The 22,289-nt window shown below is 41.7% G+C and overlaps 1 protein-coding gene across 3 annotated transcripts in view; it reads right to left on the bottom strand.

Moving 5' to 3' along the window:
- The window catches only part of ZNF609 (zinc finger protein 609), a 197,633-nt gene that overhangs the window by 41,366 nt on the left and 133,978 nt on the right, over positions 1–22,289 (bottom strand). For all 3 annotated transcript variants that reach the window (XM_040226713.1, XM_040226714.1, XM_040226715.1), the window contains exon 3: positions 15,436–15,661. In XM_040226713.1, the coding sequence (XP_040082647.1) occupies positions 15,436–15,661 (226 nt within the window). The remainder of the gene's footprint in view (positions 1–15,435; positions 15,662–22,289) is intronic.

Here is a 22,289-nt window from a genome sequence, read left to right as displayed (position 1 = left end):
GGATCTTTTAAAACCAGAAACCCAAAAGCAGACTTGTGGTTATTATTCCTTTAAAGAGAATACCTGAATACTTTCAAAGAGAATCTACACTTTCCAGGAGCCCTTTACCCACATTCTAAGTAGAAATCTGTGAAGTTATCCAATAGAGCAATTTGGGATAAAGTCTTCTGCAGAAGTGTTTGAAACCGGAGCGGCGGTTCCCAACTTGCTGCACATTGGATGCACCTGGAGATCTTTAAAAAAATACTGACACCTGGCTCCCACCTACAGTCATTCTAATTTCATTTAACTCAGTGAGATCTGAGCATCAGGGCTTTTTAAGTCCCTGCCCCCACATTCTAATGGGCAGCAAAAGTGTTCTAGGAATGACAGAAAACAAATATCCTAAAAAAGTTATGACCAACCTAGATAGCATATTGAAGAGCAGAGACATTACTATGCCGACTAAGGTCCGTCTAGTCAAGGCTATGGTTTTTCCTGTGGTCATGTATGGATGTGAGAGTTGGACTGTGAAGAAGGCTGAGAGCCAAAGAATTGATGCTTTTGAACTGTGGTGTTGGAGAGACTCTTGAGAGTCCCTTGGACTGCAAGGGGATCCAACCAATCCATTCTGAAGGAGATCAGCCTTGGGTGTTCTTTGGAAGGAATGATGCTAAAGCGGGAACTCCAGTACTTTGGCCACCTCATGCGAAGAATTGACTCATTGGAAAAGACTCTGATGCTGGGAGGGATTGGGGGCAGGAGGAGAAGGGGACGACAGAGGAGGAGATGGCTGGATGGCATCACGGACTCAATGGACGTGAGTCCGAGTGAACTCCGGGAGTTGGTGATGGACAGGGAGGCCTGGCGTGCTGCGATTCATGGGGTTGCAAAGAGTTGGACACAACTGAGTGACTGAACTGAACTGAACCCCTTATTTCTGGGATCCTCTGGGGCAGAATGAGCCAAAGAAAGTACAAAGGTAATACACATCAGCCTGGAACACTGTTCACACGACTATGGTGATTTCTCTCCACAGAAATTCAGGTAAAATAATAGAGACCAGCTGAAACCATTATCAGGCAAGTACCAATTAGGGGAGTAGGTTAGGTGGATCTGATGCTAAAACTCTAAGCAGGAAAACTATATTTGAGTATACATTAGAGATGTAAGGCCAAAGTGGAACATCCACCCAGTGTAATCCATTCCACCCCCAGACCATGGGGACCAAGAGGTTGAGGAGGAAAGCTAAAGATCTAACAGTTCCTCCTCCCACCTACAAGTTCCCACACCATGGAAACTTTAAGTGTAACAGAGGTTGCTTCACCACACCCTTAAATCTCACACCCTCCCTTTCCTCTTGGTAAGGCAACCACACTGTATGCCCATAGTGAGAGGTGGCTCAGAGAGACCATCACGCCTTCAGTTGTCCATCTGAAGTCTTTATCTGAAAACCTCTGGGTCTAAGAAGGAAGGTATCATCTCAATGGGACAGTTTTGAGGAAATACTTGCCTGGGGTTGAGATGGAATCACACTTGGCCACAGTTTTACTGCTTTTAAGACCTAGTAGGAAGAATCATGATAAGAACATAGCTAGGGGATAGCCTACAAGAGGTCCTTTTCCTTTCAGCCCTCTTCAGCGAGAGGTTGAGAGAGGTAAGTAACTGCTGAAGCTTCTTTGTCTTGCTGGTAATCTCCACTTGGCACTTTCAGGGTTTGTTAACAGGGCAGAACTGAACCACACTGTGGCTCTCAGAGCCGGGGAGGGGAGGGGGGGAGTAACGTAGGAGAGGAACAGCTGGGATCATGGGGTGAATGCTCTTCTGCCCAGACTGGCTTGGGAAGCAAGGCCTCTCATTAGTTTGTGCCGTTCTAGATTTCCTTCCTTTCTCTAACTTGTGACAAAAATTATTCCGAAATTTTCGATGGCCTCTGTTATGGGCTGAATTGTGTCCCGACCACCCCCCAAAAGGTACACTACCGAAGTCTGAACTCCCAGTACTTCAGACTGTGACCTTATTTTGAAATAAGGTCCTTACAGAGACAATCAAATTTCAATGAGGTTATTTAAGTGGGCTCTAATCCAATATGACTGGTGTCCTAATAAAAAGGATAAGTTTGGACATTGTGACAGATGCGCTCAGAAAGAAGAAAATGTGAAGGCACACAGGGCAAAGAAAGCCATGTGAGGGAGGGACTTCCTGGTGGGCCAGTGGTGAAGACTCTGCACTTCCAATGCTTCTACTGCAGAGGGTGCGAGTTTGATCCCTGGTCTGGGAACTAAGATCCCACATGCCACGATGTGGCGACAAAGAAAAGAAAAGAAGGCCATGTAACTGGAGTGATGGCACCTACAAGCCAAGGGACACCAAGGATTGCTGGCAAACACCAGATGCTAGAAGAAGCAAGGAAAGACTCTCCCCTTGAACTGTCAGAGAGAGCGTAGCTCTGCCAACACCTTAATTTCTGACTTCTAGCCTCCAGAACCATGAGACGATAAATTTGTCATTTTAAGTCACCCAACTTTTGGTACGTTGTTATGGCAGCCCACCACCAGCAGAGTGGTATTGATTAAACAAGTCAAATTTTACTTTAACCAGCTTCAGTGAATTACTGCCACTAGCCAAGGAGATTATAGTCCAGGTCAGTAGTTAGCCAACAAGGTAGGTGGAGAACAGTGGTGATGGCAGCAAATCATAAATCTTGGGAACTGTTTCACAATAAACATGCCCAAGCCTCATCCTGAACCTGATGATTCAGAATATGAGCATGGGGGGTGGGGGGCGGATGGGGAGGGTAGCTAACATGTATTTTAAATAATCTCCTCAAGTGATATCACTGACTTTCTCTGATTTTGCACCACCTGCCAAATGAGTAATACTAAGCTTAAATAAAAGGATAAAACTTTAGGTCTTCCCCTAAATTGATCTGTAGATTCAACGCAATCCCAATCAAAATCTCAACAGGTTCCCCCCACCCCAAGTAAAAGTCACAAGCTGATCCTAAAATTTATATGGAAATGCCAAAGGCCAAGGACAGCCAAGGCAATCCTGAAGTACCATAAAGTTGGAGGATTTATACTACTAGATAGCAAGACATATAGACAGTGTAGCACTGACACAGACTAGACAAACGGGTGACTAGAACAGAAGAGAGAACCTAGAAATAAATCCATTTATATATCAGTTGATTTATGACTTATGTGACACTGAAGTCCAGTGGGGGAAAGGATGGTCTTTTCAGTAAGTTGCTAGGTCAGTTAGGTATCCATATGAAAAAAATAGAATCTTGACTCCTTATTCACACCCTAAACAAAAATCAAATTCAGATACATTACAGATCTAAAGGTGAAAAGAAAAACAATACAATTTCAGGGAAAAAAAAGAGAATATCTTCATTATTTTGGGAAAGGCAAAGTTTTCTTAAACAAGACACAAAAAGCACTAACTAAAAAAAAAATAAAGAAAACTAGCCTTTATACAGAGAACTTCTATTCATGAAAAGGTACCATTAAGAGAAAATGCAGGAAACAGGAGAAGATATTTATGATACGTATATCGAACAAAGGATTCTTAACCATACTATAAAGAAAACTCCTAATAAATCGGTAAGAAGAAAACATACAGCCCAATTCAAAAATAGGTAAAAGATTTGAACATGTACTTCACAAAATGGGATTTCCCAATGTCCAATAAGTATATGCTTAATTTCATGACTTATCATGGAGATGCAAATTAATACTATAATAAGATACCATTACCCATCAACCAAAATGGCTAAAATGAAAAAGACATAATGTTAAGTGTTGACAAGGATAGGGAGCAACCAGGATTCTAACTGGAAGCAGCAGTTATAAATTGGTTCAGACACTTTGGGAAACTGGCAACATCTATTAAAACTGATCATGTTTACCTTATGACCTAGGAATTTCATTTCTAAATATATACAGAATAAAAATGTGTATATATATTCCCCCAAAAGACATGTACAAAAATTTTCACAGCAACACTTTTCATAACAGCTCCAAACTGAAAACAACCCAATGTCCATCAACAACTGAGTAAATAAGTAGTGTTATATTCACACTACATTCACACAATACTGTTTAAAGAAAAAAGAGAGAAAAAATAAACAAAGTACAACTAAATGCAACAACATGATGGACTTTACTGGCACAATGTTGAACAGCTACAAGGATATACAGACACATGAGAAAGTACATATTCTGTTTATGTTCAAAACGGGTAACACTAATCTTGAAAATTCAAGGGCCTGTATAATACTTATATTACTGTTGAATAAGATCTACTAACATGAAAACAAAGACTTTGGGTTTGTGACTCCTGTGGATCAGTGCCAGAATCAGCTGAAATGCAGACTAGTTTTATGCTTTAGGCAGTCTGTCCAGCCTCCAGTGTGGAAGACCAGTCTGGAATCTAAAGCAGCAGCATGTGAGGGTGAGGGTAGGGGTGGGGTTCCCACTTTCTTTCTCCATATTGATACTTGATTTTGGTAGATTTAAAAAATTCAACAATTCAAAAGAACAGAGTGAAAGCTAAAAAGCAGAGGCGAGTTTGTTAAATGGGAAGATGCACTGTGTTCCAAGTGTACTGAATGACATAGGAAAAATTTCAAAAGATGGGAATAATCAGAGTCAAATAAGGAGAAAGCAGGTTGTTCAGTGAATTAGTTCAGGGTTAAAACTTTCATTTGATTATGAGTTCAATGGGGGTAGAAAATTATTTGATAGCAGTCTTGCAGGCTTTTTTGAGACATCCTAAAGAGAAAATAGAGTACAACTTGTGGGAGGGGAACTGCTCAATTTCTCACCATAGCCTTTTTGTCATAGACCTTGTTGCTATGGAGAAGGCCATGAAGGCAGCAAGTGAGGGAAATAAAGGATCTGGCAGCAGTAAGCACAGGGACAGTGGTTTAAACAGAGATTCCTTATGTAATTAGCAAGTAGCAGCGCCTATAAATGACACACTTTCCATTTTTTCTTAACCCCTAACCCTCTAAAAGTACATGGGCCTGGCTTGCCACTATAATTTCACTCAAATACAGAGGAGGCTAAATGGGCCTAACAAAGCCCAAGCCTGGCAGACAAAACACATGGCCATTTAGCAGGGCTGCCTCATGCCAGGGGGAAGCATCTACCTACCCACCCTATCCTGGGGAAATTATCTCCAGCTGCCTAAATTACAAAGTTGATGCCCTATGATTTCTTTGTTCTGTAAAGCCTAAGGGAGATGGGATAATGAAATAGCAGAAGAGGTAGAGAACAGCCTCTCGTTTCACAGAGTAGTCAAGAGACAGAGAGGGGGCGTGAGGCGAGAGAGAGAAAGAATATGAGAATCTCACTGGTGTCATTAAGAGGCAGCAGCAGCGACCTGCAAGCAAAGCTCTGTCTAAACTGGTCTGAAGCTACTGCTGTGGGAGAAAAAGGCTAGTCGCCAAGTTTCTTAACAGCTTCTGCCCATCACTGTTACAGCGGCTTTATCAACCAGGGCAGGGCCAGGACCTGTTTTGAGCAGCACTGTTAGCACTGAAACAGGAGGGTACGACAATGTCTTCCAGCAGATCTCGCCACAACCAATGATGAACAAAGACAATCCCTCTTCTGTTCCACACAAATAATCAGAGAATCATAAATATCAGAACAGAAAAGACCACAGAGCTATGCATCCAACCTCTTCATTTTATAAATGAGCAAACTAAATCCCAGACCAGTTAAATAACCTCATCAACAGGACAAGAAAATGCGAAGGTCTCTAATAGGGTCTTTCTCCCTTGGAATCATACGTCAAAGCTGAATTAGCTGAGGACAGTGATCAGCCCCCCACTTTAGACCAGAACTATATTTAGTGCCTAGGTATCACTTACCAAGGTTTACACAGAAGTATCAGGAACTAAACTATTTGTTAAAGGATAGCATTAGTAGCAACATGGGTCTTTTTTTGAGCCCATCTGAGAAGCTTTCGTTACTGAAATATCAAAAGAATCTCATTTGAAATAACCCTTACCTATCTGGCAAGCCCAAATCCTGGCCACCTTGTTGCCTGATTGTCCTTTGCTGGCGGGCAGGGAGGAGGTATGTAAGAGTGCACAAAAGAATCTCTCTGTTTGGAGATTAGTTTATTTTGCAATTTGCAACTCAAAAAATAGTAACTGAAAAATTTCCTTAGGGCTTTGGGATTTAAATATATGACAGTGGACAGATAACACGATCCATCAGGGTATACAAACATGTAACTGCCCTAAAGCATCCCCTAGGAGTAAACTGCTAGGTGGGAAGAATGTGCTGGCTGTTGCTTTGCTGTATAGGAGGCGTTGGGAGAAAGTTAAGTATTGATTTCCCTAATGTTTCCTTTGTGTGCCTGCTGTTGCCATGTGGTGGTCTGTTGCTATGAAGATCTGTGGTGCCAGACAATGGCTGCTAGACTCTTTATGACTGTGCTATGGGTACAGCTGATTCTGCAGGAGTCAGGCTGGTAAGCAACTGGCTAAGCAGGGGAGAAACCCCGGTCACTGTGCACCCTCTCTCTCTAGATAAGTGCTGCCCGGGGCGAGGCTGAAGGTGAAAGAGTATTAATTAAGCTAAGGAAAAAGAAAAATCAGTAGCTGAGACCTGTCTTAACTTTTCAGTGTGCTTGTGCTTAGTCTCTCAGTCGTGTCCAACTCTTTGTGACCCCGTGGACTATAGCCCACCAGGTTCCTCTTTCCATGGGGATTCTCCGGGCTAGAATCCTGGAGTGGATTGCCATGGCCTCCTCCAGGGGATCTTCCCAACCCAGGGATCGAACCCAGGTCTCCCTCATTGCGGGCGAATTCTTTATCATCTGGACCACCAGAGAAGCCCAAATACTGGAGTGGGTAGCCGTTCCCACAGGGGATCTTTCTGACCCAAGAATCGAACCAGCGTCTCTTGCATTGCAGGCAGATTCTTTACCAGCTGAGCTATCAGGGAAGCCCCAACTTTTCAGTACAAATATCTAAAATTAGATTATTTCACAGTTCACATACATAGTTTCTTACATTAGAATCACAGAGTAACCAAGGGTAACTATCAAGGTTATCATTTTCATGCAAGATTAATGGACAGCCTCTTTGTTTTAGTGAGAACAACAAAGACCCACAGCTGGGATCTGTAAGCAGATGAGGATAAAGAAGCGCTGAAGCAGGTTCTCAGCGGAGCTACCACAGGAAAACTAACTCCCTGCTAAGCAAAACCACTGCCTACTACTCTGATAATGAGAAAACTTCGGCCCACAGACCGAAGTACAGGGCTCAACCACGGAGTCTGAAGCAGGGCCAACTGTTCTGCTAGGTAACAGGGGCCATAGTACACAGAAGTCACCCTGGGTCTTGGAGATGTCACCTATTTACCTGTCCTCATCCTCCTCCATAGATAACCTTTCTTTCCATCTCAGAGCACATACACACTTTCAGAATATTTGTAATTTAAAGACCACCTAAGCCCCCATGATGTTCAATTTGGTAAACCACTAGCTATAAAGAATATTTAAATTTAATAAAAATTAAAATTCAGTTCCTCAGTTCAGTGTGCCACATTTCGGATGCTCAAATATCATGTGTCACTAGACTATCATTTTGGAGAGTCTCCTTCCTCCACAAAAAGTTCTACTGGACAGGGCAGATCTAGCCCAAGGCCCCATAAATTAGAAATCTCAGGCCAGGAGAAGTTCAGAGACTTATCCACGATCACACTGCTTGCTAACTGTATAATCTGTTCTGGAATCCAACTCTCCAGACTCTAGTTCAGAGGTATTTGTTCTGTACTACCACGCCTTTCAGTTCAGTTCAGTTCAGTTCAGTCGCTCAGTCGTGTCCGACTCTTTGCGACCCCATGAATTGCAGCACGCCAGGCTCCGAGTCGGACACGACTGAGTGACTGAACTGAACTGAACTGAGGCCTCCCTGTCCATCACCAATGCCCGGAGTTCACTCAGACTCATGTCCATCGAGTCAGTGATGCCATCCAGCCAGCTCATTCTCTGTCGTCCCCTTCTCCTCCTGCCCCCAATCCCTCCCAGCATCAGAGTCTTTTCCAATGAGTCAGTTCTTCGCATGAGGTGGCCAGAGTACTGGAGTTCCCGCTTTAGCATCATTCCTTCCAAAGAACACCCAAGGCTGATCTCCTTCAGAATGGATTGGTTGGATCTCTTTGCAGTCCAAGGGACACTCAAGAGTCTTCTCCAACACCACAGTTCAAAAGCATCAATTCTTTGGCGCTCAGCTTTCTTCACAGTCCAACTCTCACATCCATACATGACCACTGGAAAAACCATAGCCTTGACTACATGAACCTTTGTTGGCAAAGTAATGTCTCTGCTTTTCAATCTGCTGTCTAGGTTGGTCGTAACTTTCCTTCCAAGGAGTAAGCGTCACTATTATTCCTTGAAACAACTCACCTTAAACAGCTGCAGACACTCCTAGCTGTTGGACTAAAAATATATACCCTGATGTGGAGCTGGGGATGCATAGCGTTTTCATGTTTGTGCGCATATATGACAAAACCTGTTCCAATCACAAAAACAGAAAACTTTCTCCTACCCACCAAATCATTAAGCTAGAATTCAGCTTTGGAAGACAGGCCAAGCTTATCATAGAGCCTTTTCATGCCCTCTGGCATACCAGGGGTTTGTACTCCTTCCCACTTCAGAACTGTGGTCATAGGGCTTCCCTGGTGGTCCAGTGGTTAAAATCCACCTTGTAACGCAGGGTACATGGGTTCTATCCCTGGTCCAGGAAGATCCCACATGCCTTGGAGCAACTGAGCCCTCATACTCCAACTATTGAGCCCACAGGCTTAGAGCCTGTCTGTGCTTGACAGTAAGAGAAGGCACCACAATGAGAAGCCTGCACGCTGCAACAAAGAGCACCCCCACTTGCTGCAGTTACTTTTAAGTAAATCTGAAAAAAAAAGTATACCCCATTAAAAAAATTGGTCTTGCAGCATTACAACTTCTGTCTGATACTTTGTTAAAGATCAGGCTAATTTCAGAGATGTTTTAAGAAGGTTTTCTATGTGGAATGGGAGGATGAACCTAGATAGATTATTATCAAAACTTTTTTTTTTTTTAACCAGCAGAATCCTCTTCAAATATAGTTTTACAAAGGAGCTTAACATATAAATCATCAAAAAGTAGAACGGCTCTGGGTTGCATCTGGTTGGGTAGCAGAGGTGGAGCTGGGGCCTGCCCACTCAACACCTCTCACCCCTTACGACTGCTTCTGAGGGTCCTCCATGTTCATGTTCCTCAGAGAATAACTTCAAACCATTTCCTCTGAAAATGTCTGAAGGTTCTATCTCTGACTTTTATAATCTCAAAAGACTGAAGACGGAAGTCACTGGTTTTTTTTTTAAAAGAAAGTATTCAATACCTTACAAAATCCGTCATTATTTCTCACCAATACATAGCAAATGAGCCCAAGAGAGGCTAATAAAAAATTACCATTTTTACCTACATGCCTAGAACAAATGGGTACAAGCACAATTTTATTAATCAAATATTTACTGATTTTTTTACTTTTTGTGTAAAGACTGAATTAGTTCTTGGGAGAAATAAAATGACACATAAAATGTGGTTTCTGGTTTCAACCATCTTATAATAAAGGAGAAAAGATACATAGGAATTGTGGGTGGCATATATTCATGTCACTGTAGTCCTAGAAGAAGAGAAAGAGGATGGTGCAGAATAAATGTCTGAAGAAGTAAAGGTTAGACTCCCAAAATTTGGAAAAAGGAAATTCACAGACTTAAGTGGACCCCGAAACAGGATAAGCCCAAAGAAGTACATGTTAGACACATCACACATCATGACCAAAATGCTGAAAATGACAGAAAAGCTTTGAAAGCAACCAGGGGAAAATAACATATTACTTACAGGGGAACAACTTCAGTACACTTACAGGTGTATTTCTCAGAAACCATGATAGCCAAAAGGAAGTAAAAAACTTTTAAAATGCTAAAAGAAATGTAAACCTAGATTTCTATATAAGAAAAAAATTTTTTAGGAATAAAAGTGAAATAAAGGCATTCTCAGAGAATTAATAGGCAGTGGACCTGCTCTGAAAAAATTAATAAAGGAGAATCTTCAGACAGAATGCAAACGACAGAGGGGACTCAGAACATTAGGAATAAAGGAAGAACAACAGAAATGTGAAGTGTCTGGGTAAATATAATAAACTAGTTTCTTAAAGGGAAAAAAATTTAAGTGATCTGATGGGGTTTTCAGTGTATTAGATGTAATACATAAAACCAGGAGTTTGTAAACTTTTTCAAAAGCTTGACAAAAGGAAATGGCTTAGGTGGGAGGCAGATGCTGTTTTAGTTTTCTCCTTTGTTTTCAAGCCTGAAGAGTACATGTGATAGCTAGAGCTACATTAGCAATTTTGCAATAAGTAAGTAACTTGAAGGAGCTTGGAACACTGATTACACTGAAGCCATCATACCAGCCTTAGATTGCCTACCTTTAGAATTTTCGTACATTTACACCATTTTCTGTTTCTAGCAGCCGAACTCCATTCTTACTGTTTCCTCAACCTTCCCCACTGTGGCACACACAGTAAATGAAAAAACATACTCTGGATGAAGCTGCTTGCCTGGAGCAAAGGGACTCGGGCACGAGCTGGCACAGGTCCCACCCTAGAGGACACTGGGACAGAAATGACCAAGCAGCACCCTAAAACCCGTCAGCAGTTTCTGCCTAACGAGTACAAAGAGGAAGAGGGACTGACACAGAACCAACAGAGTGACCAATTTAGAAAGAAATGTGGGAATCTGGGGAAGTGCAATATTACAAAAGGAAGAGAGGTGAGTTCAGAGAATGAATAAATAGCAGAGCTGCTAAAAGCCTAGGAAGAGCAGAGAGAAAGACCTAGGAAGAGCAGAGCTTTGGAAAGCAGATGATCACTGGTATGAGAAATGTTTCAGTCAAATGGTAGCAGAAAAAAATCTGACGGCAAGACATTAGATGATACTGGGCAGGTAAAGAGAGACTGAAAACAGCAATAGCAAGAAGTGAGGAAAAGGGGAGAGGTCAGTAGATCAAAGGGGTAGCAATGATGAGGAAAATATTTTCACCATAAGCAAGTATTGAAGAGAGAAAGAGCTTAAACAGAAGAGGAAAGCATGAAGATGAAGAAAAAAGTAGATAAAATTCAAGGTGTCAAGTCAAAGAATCTTTGGAATAAGAGAAAAAGGAAGCAACAGCATAAGAAAAATACCCTTTAATAAAGAGGGGGGAAGCTAGAGGACTTAGGTGGGTGGCTTTGATCTTAGTTATTTAAGAGCGCAAGGAGAAAATGAATTGGACTGATGAAATCTTGAGACTGAAGTAAGTACTGTGGAATGCAAATGTAATAGAGAGATGAAGGGATTGCCAAGCAGCAGTGCAAGCTCATTTTATGTCAGCCAGCATAAACTTGCATCAAAAACAGCTCAGTTTTGTGAATTCTTTCACTGTCAGTCTAGGATCAGGGGCTGAAAAATGGGAGATGGAGATTTCCTGAATTTGAGACTGGCAAGAGAAGCAGATTCATTTTCTGTTCTATATCTTTCTTTTCTTTCTAGTTGCTCAGTCGTGTCGGACCCTTTGCGACCCCGTGGACTGTAGCCCACCAGGCTCCTCCATCCATGGGATTCTCCAGGCAAGAATACTGGAGTGGGTTGCCATCTCCTTCTCCAGGGGTTCTTCCTGACCCAGGGATCGAACCCAGGTCTCCCACATTGCAGGCAGACGCTTTAACCTCTGAGCCACCAGGGAAGCCTGTTCTATATAAACAAGTGTATAATCAAATTTCATCAATGGTATTAATATTTTTCAGTCTTCACTCTCATGATTGGTATATGAAACCATTCATTTTCAAGATGCCATAGTCAACTAGTATTGGATCCATGCTGATTTCAAGGTTTAAAGCCGTAGATTATAACTTACAAGCTTGGATATGTCCTTATTGGTCATCCAATTCCACTATACTTATGAGGTAACTAAGGTCCAAAGAAGTTAAGGAACTTGTCCAAGGTCACAACAATAGTGGCAGAGACATAGAGGTCTTCTGATTTTCACTCCAGGGCTCTTTCCAGTATATCACAAATTTGTCTAGAAAGCATATTTGCCAAAATATCACTAGCGATGGCCTTCGACCTAGTGCTGCAGTCTAGAAAGGAGAATCTGTAGCACTTCCTGGAATTCTTATCTAATAAGTTAGCTCTGCCTTTCTTTAAAATACCATAGAACCCAGTAAGCAATTTTGCCTCAACAGAAGTATATGGTCTTATACACTGAGGTTCTTATACATTGTCTCCAGGACCATGGGTTAAGGGAAGATTTGTGAACCAGAAATAGACTTGGGACCTGTTATTTCGATTTGAAGTAAGGTAGGACAAGGTAAAATCAGGGAGAAGCAGACCTCTGCATAAATGCTAAGAATACATCTCAAAAAAGCAAAGGAAGACAAGACGGTCCAGGTTATACTTGGGTCTTCTTAATAGTCCTAAAGTTGAACCTAGTTAAGGAGGATCTTTGTAGATGCCGGCTGAATTACAAACAACCTAAAAAGAGATGAGATCTGCAGGAATTTCAAAATGCCTGCAAGGTAAGGTTTATAGTGAGAAACAGGAAAGAAAGAAGCAACAATGCAGAACAGGTAAGCAAAGAAATCAGGAAGAACTCAGGCCATGATCCCCTACACCTGTTCTCTGCAAGGGGGCTCAGTTCTATAGGGAGGGCAGGACCCTTCATTCCCCTCGGAGGCCAAACATTTATAGTTTCTCTCTAAGGCAGAAGGGCTTTTCAGTTTGAAGACAGCAGTCTGCTGGGCAAAGAGACAGAAAGTATAAAAAACTGGGATAGCAAACAAAAAACCTACACAGCAGGAAGGACATTTTTTTTTTTCTAAGTATATATATATATATATATATAGTTCTTACTATTAACTTGAAAACAGACTCAGTATACTAGGTCTTCTAGATTTGCCAAGAATGACCCTTGCAGGGAATCTATGTTATCTAAAGATGAAAAGGAATGTAAACCAGCTCTGATCCCAGTTCAGACCTTTGCCAACAGACAGTACAGGTGAAGGCTCTCTGGGATGGCCAGAAAGCAGAGTAGAGTGTATCACTCCAGAATAGTTCTCTTTCCCTTGGGATGAAAGAAAAAGAAGAGAAGAATAAGCCCTGAAACACAATATGTTAAGTGGGAGAAAAATACAGTATTAAAAGTAAGAGAAGTAACATCTTACAGGTTTATATAAATTAGAATGATCTTAAACTTGGTAAAAATAATATTTATTCTGAGTTTCAGAGAAGGTATAGAATTCTGGAAAGTATCTAGTACATATATACTAACACAGATCCAGAAATGACAATGAGATGTTGTAAGCATCCATTCGTTCAAATACATATTTAAGTATTGGGGATATAATAGTGAGTAGAAAACAGTCCCTGAGCTCGAAGAACTTTTAGAACACTGGAAGAAATAGACATTAATAGAAAAATGCTGGGATTTCCCTGGCAGGCCAGGGGCTAAGACTCCCGTGCTACCAATGCAAGGGACCTGGGTTTGATCCCTGCTCAGGTAACTAGATCCCACATGTTGCAAGACCTGGCACAGCCAAATAAATAAGTAATATTTTTTAAAAACAGAAACATATAATTATATACAATCTTACAAATTGTGGTAAGTGCTGTGAAAGTACCAGGGTGCACTGAAAGTGTGTAACAGGGGAACTTGCTAATAGGCTGCCAGTGACAACCAGAGAGTCTTTCATAACAAGCAATTAAAAAAAACAATCTATGCTAACATCCCCCTAGTAGGGAGGGAGAACAAGAATCCCCAGATAAAAAGGTAACCATTGTTCTCAGGAAAGGGAAAAGGTTATTAGCCTCATTCTCACAGTTTTTATCAGGTTTACATACACGGAAAGTGTATTGCCCTTGGAGAAAATCACTACTATAAAGATGGGTGGAATACAGTAAATTGGCAGGAAATTGATGTTTTTGATCTTCAATATACTGAGGCAACAGGCCCTGAAGTTTGCTTGGTGGCACAGAGTTGTGATCTGGATATGTTTGTAATTCCAACAGACTCTGGCTGTCCAGACATGTGGCCATAGGCAGATGACATTTTAAAAATCAGAGATAGCCACTTGTGATTTCCAGACTGTATACTGCATACACACTTACAGTGTCAACCTCTAGGTCAACCTCTCTCTTCACAGTTTCTAACACAATGGGATTATTTTCTTCTTCATTTTGCATTATGGTCTCTGACATACAATAAAACCTCATTGGCAATGTTATTCTGAAAGCTGAAACTTTACTATATTGCTAACAATAAGAGAGCCAAGAACACAGAATTTTTAACCTGTATTACATCAGTGCCTACTGCATGGAAAACTGAATCACAACAAAATATTCAGAGAAACAGAAATTTTTTTTTTTTTTTACTGGAATGATTAAAATGAAATGCCTGAATTTCCATGGGCAGACTGACAAGATAGCTTATGATAATCAAGAGATAATTAGCTGTGCTCCTCTGGGCTTCTAAACTCCTCAGAGTGGTGATGCTTTGAAAGCCTGGTTACTGATGCAAAGACCTGATGGGACTCTGAGGCCCAGCCTCTCTAACCACACATTCTTTGACAAGGACTTGGATTCTTTTTAAAAAGAATGTATACTGAAATCAAATTGCCATAGATGGTACCAAGGGGATCTAAAATATCTGGTTAAGTCCCTTTGCACCCCTAATTTTCCAGGTTAACAAACTTTCAAAACAGAAGAGATTCTGTTGTCAGGGACAAGCGGAACATACGAGCAGCAGCACCCTACAGTGAGCCAACTGCTTACTGAACGCCTGAAAACAAGACCATGTAAACAGTTCCCTGTTGCCTAGGCCTATAAAATCTGTACTAAGTGACAGATGCAAAAAGTGGTGTGGGTGGCTGGGCAATGAGGCAACTAGTAGGAAGGAGCTGGCTGTGCCTCCAGGTGTTAAAAAAGGCAAGACTTGCATATTCAATGAGTCAATACTAAGTCAAGTCAAGACTGACTGTTTTCCATTTCCTTGACTCCCACAGCTGCCCTTTTATTACTTTTTCTCTTCAAGCCTGACCCAAAAGTTCATGTATATTCAAATTCTCCCATATAAAATGATAGAGAGGGAAATGGTATAGATACAGTTTGAGTTATATGGCCAGCACTTATGAAACGACTGCTTAAGAAGGGGAGATAATTAATTTTAAAAAAAATGGCAATCTCTAGAAGCTAAGCAATTTTACAGAGAAGTTTGCTGTAATCCTCTGGGTAAGCATCACCAGCAAACAATGGTCATATGAGACTCCTAATAAATACTTGGTATTATTTACAACTATCAGCCCTTGTTGATAGAAGTAGGTTGAGAAGGTACAGGAAAGCCACATGCAGTACTTACCGTCTTCGGTTTCCTGCCAAACGATGCCCTCGAGGTTGACACTTGTCCCAGGTTCGCAAGGGCCCAGGCACTCAGGCTCTGTGGCCAGAGCCACATCACATGTGTTGACCCCAACGGATCGGGTACGAACCATGATCTGCTCGCAGGGGGAAGAGATGTCGTTACTGACCACTGGCACCAGAAGGTGCAGTGGCAGCACTGCCGGTGTGGAGACTGGGGACTCCATCTGTGGGGGAGAGAGAGCAGATGAGCTGCAAGAACATTCACAGGAAACAGCTTCTCTGCATTTAATCTAGTCCTACATCCTTTCCTGCAAGAAAGCAGACGGCTTTAAACATAAGACTTTAGTCCTTATTTTCAAGTTCTAGCTCATGATACCACTATAAATCTAAGCGGTTTAGATGAGTGCACCCTGGGCTAGGAGAAGCCTTATTTCTTATTAATGGCCCTCCTCATAAACTGTGCTTGGCTAAAAATGTATTTAAAAAATGTCTCTTTTAAAAATCTGCTGAAAGAACAGGGCCAGACTTCAACAGCAAGAGAAGAGAGCACACAGACTGATGAGAAAGAAAGGCTCAGCTTCTGAGGCATGTTCTACTGCTGCCACTCTGCCTCTCTGCAACCTATCATTCAACAAATAATACATTAATCAGGTATAAAACCCAAGAATACACATGGGGATAAAGAGAGGGAAAAATATCCAGATCCTAGGAATGCCACTCCAGGAAGACTGGAGCTTCACTTCATCTTTGGGTAGAAGGAAATGTACTTAAAAGTTACAGGAAGGCTGATGGGGGTTTCTAACCCATAGTGATTATAACAGCAATAGGTTAATGACAGTGATAACGATAATGATAGGTTAACGACAATTCACATTTCAGAGTGTGAATCTAACATCAAATGCGCAGAAAAGAAACAGGAGGTACTGTTACTACCCAGAAGCCAATCCACAGCAGTCTGCACATGAAGCTGAATACACACACACACAAGAATAGTCAAACACAAGAACCAGCAATCTGGGACTTCCCTGGTGGTCCAGTAGTTAAGAGTCTGCTTGCCAACGCAGGGAACATGGGTTCGATCCCTGGTCCTGGAAAATCCCACATGTTGTGGGGCAACTAAGCCCGTGTGCCCCAACTACTGAAACTTGGGCACCCTAGAGCCCATGTTTTGCAACAAGAGAAGCTACAGCAATGAGAAGTTGATGCACAACAGCTAGAGAGTAACCCCTGCTCCCCGCAACTAGAGAAAGCCTGCATGTGGCAACGAAGACCCAGCACAACCCCCTCCCCAAAAGAACCAGCAATCTCTACCACCAAAACTAGACCCTCTCACAAGAATGCAATTTTACTTAGATTCCAAGAAGAAATTAACACATCTAGAGTTAAAAGTTGTATCAAAGAGCAATAATCCCTTAATTCTTTAAAGCCTAGCATTTATCAGGTTGACAAAGTACCAATTCTGAGTTAATAGTGCCCACATCCTAACTAAACAGTGTCTGGTACATGCAAAGGCACTTAGTACACGCTGACTGATCCTTCCTAAAGATAATGTATGATACCAATCAGAAGACCTAAAAAAGAGGAAGGAGCAAGGATTGGGACACTCTTTCCCTTGTGAAAGACCAGGTTGACTATACACCTTCAGCAGGCCCACATTCAGAGTGAGGCACCCATGCACCCATTATCAAAGCTGCTGCAGTTCTGTGACAGGACTCTGGTCCTGAAATAGTTTACTGCATGACCACCACTCCACCTATAATCCGTCTCCCTCATTTTAAACACAAACATGCACATACAAACATCTTCCTGTCCTCAAACACTACCCTGGAAGCCGAGGTCTGGGGATTGAATCCATTCTCTATAAGTAGCTCTGACTTTCTGGCTTAAAAATCAAGTGATATTTGTAGATCATCACTATCAGAGTCCACAGAATGCTAAAACACTGGTTCTGATTAATTCTGGTCCCTGAATAGCTGCCAAAACATTATCCTTATCTGTTTGTGGTTACACACATCCACCCTGTACTTTCCTAACTCCACCCTTTTCATTAAATGAAAGTGGAAGCCTGTCCAGTGAATCTTCTGCATAATGATAAATGCCAAGAGGTATTTTTGGTCTTTTGTATTCCTGAAAATCAGGCATTTATAATTCAGTTTGACAAACTTCTTGGGATGTGTTAGATCCCTGAAAACCTCTTTAAAATTTCTAAGCACAGATTTGAAGGTAAAATAAACTGGATTTCCTACTCCTGTGTAGTGTTAGACTCTGGGTCTAATCATTAAGCCCTCTCAGGAATGCTTTTAGATGGTGGTTCATTAACTCTTTGGAAAGAAAGTTTCCTAGAGGTTTCACCCATGAGAATTATCAGGAAGGGAAATGAGAGAGTATTCAGACCGTCTTAACTCTTGGCCTCACCCCTGTTTCTTGGGTCTTTCTCTTGGGGAAGAACTGAGATAGAAGTAACTTCAGAGTTAGTTAATATGTGCATTTCCTTTGCTTAGAATTTGTCCCCTTTTCTATACCTTTCTTCTACTAGCAAGAGAAATTCCTGCAAAGTCCTCTTTCTTGAACAAAGAAACCGGACTAAACCTTCTAGGTCACTCCTGTGAACTTTCTGACTGCCTGGCATGAGCAAGAGCTACTGCCAACCTGTCCCATCGCTGAGGCAGCAATCCAAATCAGAGAAGGAAGGAAGTCCCCAGGGAGTCACCTACACACTCTCTGCCATCAAGTGAGCTCTTTTCTACAAGTGGTTTCATTTCCTGTTAATTTATTCAGTACTGCTGGGAGGCCAGGGAAAAGATAAGCTGCTGACATTCTGGACAAAGATAAGCTCCCAATTCTATACTGACAGATTCAGAAAACAACATCTAAGATATAAGCACAAAACACCACTGTTGTATTCAAGCAGCTTGTTAAATTAAACCCTAAATATCTGAAGAGAAGAAACTTAGCTGAACTGATCACTAAGAATAACAGAATTAATATATGAGGAGCTGATTAATGTGTGTGTGCATGTCAAACTACTCCTAATAATCGAAGTTATTAGTAAGTTACTAAGTAGAGCTCAGCCTCTGTTTGTGTGAGGATGACTTAACTATTTGATTAGTTAAACGGGACTTTTGGGAATGAGGAGAAGCGAGAAAACGCACCTTCGGATTTGGAACTACTGTTCAATTTCCTTCTACTTTGCAACAGAAATCTAAGGAGAAATCACAGAGCAGCACAATAATGTTTAATTATAACTCTAGCTCTGCTAATTACTGTTTGGTCACATCTATAATCTACATTAAGCCATAGTGCATAATAAGCAGCTCTGTGATATTCATCTAATAAGCTAGGTGACTTTATGGGATTTCAAATTCTACTATTCATTGGAATAAATATAGCTTCATTTATCAATCTCTAGGAGAGGATAAAAATAAAAAAAGGACTCATTTGGCCATCTTTCCTGTAAACCTAGGATGCAAAAAGCAGGGATTGTCAAAAGACTGATGCCAGCAGAGGAAATAAGGAATAAAAATAGCAAAAGTTAGGGTAACTGAATACCTTCACAACTATGACAACAATAAAAGCTGGCCAATCAGATTCTGAAATGCTAAGAAGCGCCACCGTGGCTCCAGGGGCTCACTGACATGGGAAGGTAAACAACACAACAAAAGAGAAACCTGAAGAGAGATAGGAAATGTAAAGATGGAGATCTCTGAAGTTTCCTAATATTTCGTGTCCTTTATCTTTTAATGATACTTCAATTCACCTTTAGATATTAGCCTAATAGCACCTATTAGGGATCTGAGTGCTGATAGGCAGGTGACACAGAAATGAGGACTGGGAGAATAAAGAAAGGCCAGAGCCATTAATCGCCCTGCAAGAAATGATTATATACTGACTTGAGCTGCCTCCCACACTTGAGAGGCACTAATGGAGAAAAAGGCTGCAGCATAATTTTAGGGGCAGAAAATGAAGCGAAAAAGTATTTGGGACAGACTCTCTCCTTCACAAATATGAGTCTGATAGCATTACCTTCACACTCAAAAGGCAGAAAGGAAGCTGGTTCTACTGATAACTTCAGTTGCTCTAAGAAACTCCCTTATATCCACGAATGAAAGATTATTGGGGATGATGGCTAGATGAGTGTTCAGATTAATCAGAAAAGATTGTGCAGATAGTAGAATGTCATCAAATATACTAAATACTATATTAATAAGATCACTGGAGTAGGAAATGGCAACCCACTTCAGTATTCTTGACTGGAAAATTCAGTGGACAGAGGAGCCTGGTAGGCTACATATACATATAGTCCATGGGGTTGCAAAGAGTTGGACACAGCTTGGCACACGTGCACACACACACATTAATAAAATAAGTCCTCTTTCTTCAATAATTCCAAAGGTTCTTCAAGATGTTATAGTGACTCGGCATTAGTAATACTAACAGTAATGTATGTTCTTGATTCATGGACAAATGTGACTGAGTGACTTCCCTTTCACTTTTCACTTTCACGCACTGGAGAAGGAAATGGCAACCCACTCCAGTGTTCTTGCCTGGAGAATCCCAGGGACGGGGGAGCCTGGTGGGCTGCCGTCTATGAGGTCACACAGAGTCGGACACGACTGAAGTAACTTAGCAGCAGCAGCACCCTGATGCAGTACAGCAGACTCAATTTGCTCACAAGGCCATCTTGGCGGCTCAGATGGTAAAGGATCTGCCTGTGATGCTGGAGTCTTGGGTTCAATCCCTGGGTTGGGAAGATCCCCTGGAGAAGGGAATGGCTACCCACTCCAGTATTCTTCCTGGAGAATTTCAAGGACAGAGGAGCCTGGCGGGCTACAGTCCAAGGGTCACAAAGAGTCGGGCATGGCTGAGTGACTAACACACATTATTAAAAAGAACAGGTAATTAAAAAAATCCCATTTATCAGGTTATTGTGTTATTTATATTTCTCTCAGGTTAAATATTCATTGGAAGGACTGATGCTGAAGCTGAAGATCCAATACTTTTTTTGCCACCTGATGCAAAGAGCCAACTCATCGAAAAAGACTGATGCTAGGAAAGATTGAGGGCAGCAGAAGGGTACGACAGAGGATGAGATGGTTGGATGGCATCAGTGAATCAACAGACATGAGTTTGGGCAAACTCCTGGAGATAGTGAAGGATAGGGGAGACTGGTGTGCTGCAGTCCATGGGGCTGCAAAGAGTTGGACATGACTTGGTGACTCAACAACAACAAATTAAAACACAGGGGGAAAAAATTCTCAAATTATTTGAATTGCCTTCTATTGATTGGCAATTTGAGATAAAATAAGTTCACTGTCCTTTTTTTGTTTGTTTGTTTGTTTTAATTTAGGGCTGGAACTTCGCTGATGGCCTAGTGGATACGAATCCTTCTGCCAAAGCAGGGGACCAGGGTTTGATCCCTGGTCCAGGAATATTCCAAATACAGTGGAGCAACTAAGCCCATGGCCACAACGACCGAAGCCTGCACGCTCTAGGGACCACAGGTCGCAACTGTTGAGCCTATGTGCTGAAACGACTGAAGCCATGTGCCCTGAAGCCTGTGCTCTGCAACAGGAGAAGCCGTCGCAGCCCCTGCTCGCCACAACTAAGAAAGCCTGTGCAAAGCACTGAAGACCCAGCGCAGCCAAAGATAAATAAACAAATGCATGTATTTTTAAAAAATTTAGGGGACTTCCCTGGTGGTCCAGTGATTAGGAATTTGACTTGCAATGCAGCAGATGCTGGTTCAATCCCTAGTTGGGGAACCAAGATTTCACAGGCACTCCAGAGCCCACGCACCACAACTAGAGTCTGTGCTCCACAACAAAAGATCCTGCACAACATAACAAAGATCCCACATGCTGCAACTAAGACCTGACATGGCCAAATAAATAAGTATTCTTAAAAATTTCGGATTTTTTTTTCTTATTCTGAAAGATTCTTATTGCTAGAGGCTGGTGGTGGAAATCATGGAATAACTGAAGATGAAGGCAGAAGTCCAAATTTTTCCTCTCCACGAAGCTCTTCTCAGGACGCAGTAGAACATTTCTTGTAAATCCCAAAACAGCTTAAGGTTTAACTACTAGTGAAGGAGAAAATAGCCCCTTTCAAACATTAAGTATCTTTCCAAGTATCTCTCTAAGTAAAGGAAAGAAGGAAGGGAGGGAGGAAGGAAGGGAGGGAGGAAGGAAGAGAGAAAAGAAGGAAGGAAGGAAGGGGAGAGGAGGGAAGGGGAGGGGAAAGGAAGGCAGAGTGGGGACAAAGAGGTTTGCTGGTTTCCTGAACTTCCAGATTTCACTGGGTTGCTTTGAAGAATTTTTTTGTAACTCTGGTTAACTTCAGAACATTCTGAAGCACAAGACAAGGAGAAAAAAGAGCAAAAGCTGTGGTAGTTGTCATCATAGCCAAACATCAAATAGCTCTTAGAAGCTACGTATTCTATTATTCACAGAAGACTTACTTTCGCATTCAATTTTAACCAATCAGCACCTGGTCAAGGTCAGCAGTGAAGGCTGTTCCAATGTGTGCTAGAAAATGCAAGTGCAGTCAACACATAATTTGAAGACTACAGATTAGCCATAAGGGAATTCTCCTGTGATGATCCCTATAGACAGAATCTCAGGCTCAGACCCTAAAGACCTCTTCTAGTGAAGAGAAGGAGATGTCAGATCAAATGATCCTAATATTCAAGCCTTTCTAAAACTCCCAATGTGTGGGACTGAATAAATTATGCTGGGAATTGAACAAAGGAAAAAAAATCTTATAAGCAAAACCAATGCACAACTCAAATCCTACGGCAGTGTCCAATGCAGTGGCAAAGGCTTTTGCTGAATGCAGCGTCTCTTTTGCTCTTCC

Source organism: Oryx dammah, unplaced genomic scaffold (genome assembly GCF_014754425.2).
Source record: "Oryx dammah isolate SB20612 unplaced genomic scaffold, SCBI_Odam_1.1 HiC_scaffold_26, whole genome shotgun sequence".
Taxonomy (NCBI): domain Eukaryota; kingdom Metazoa; phylum Chordata; class Mammalia; order Artiodactyla; family Bovidae; genus Oryx; species Oryx dammah.
This window is presented reverse-complemented; position numbering and strand designations above follow the sequence as displayed.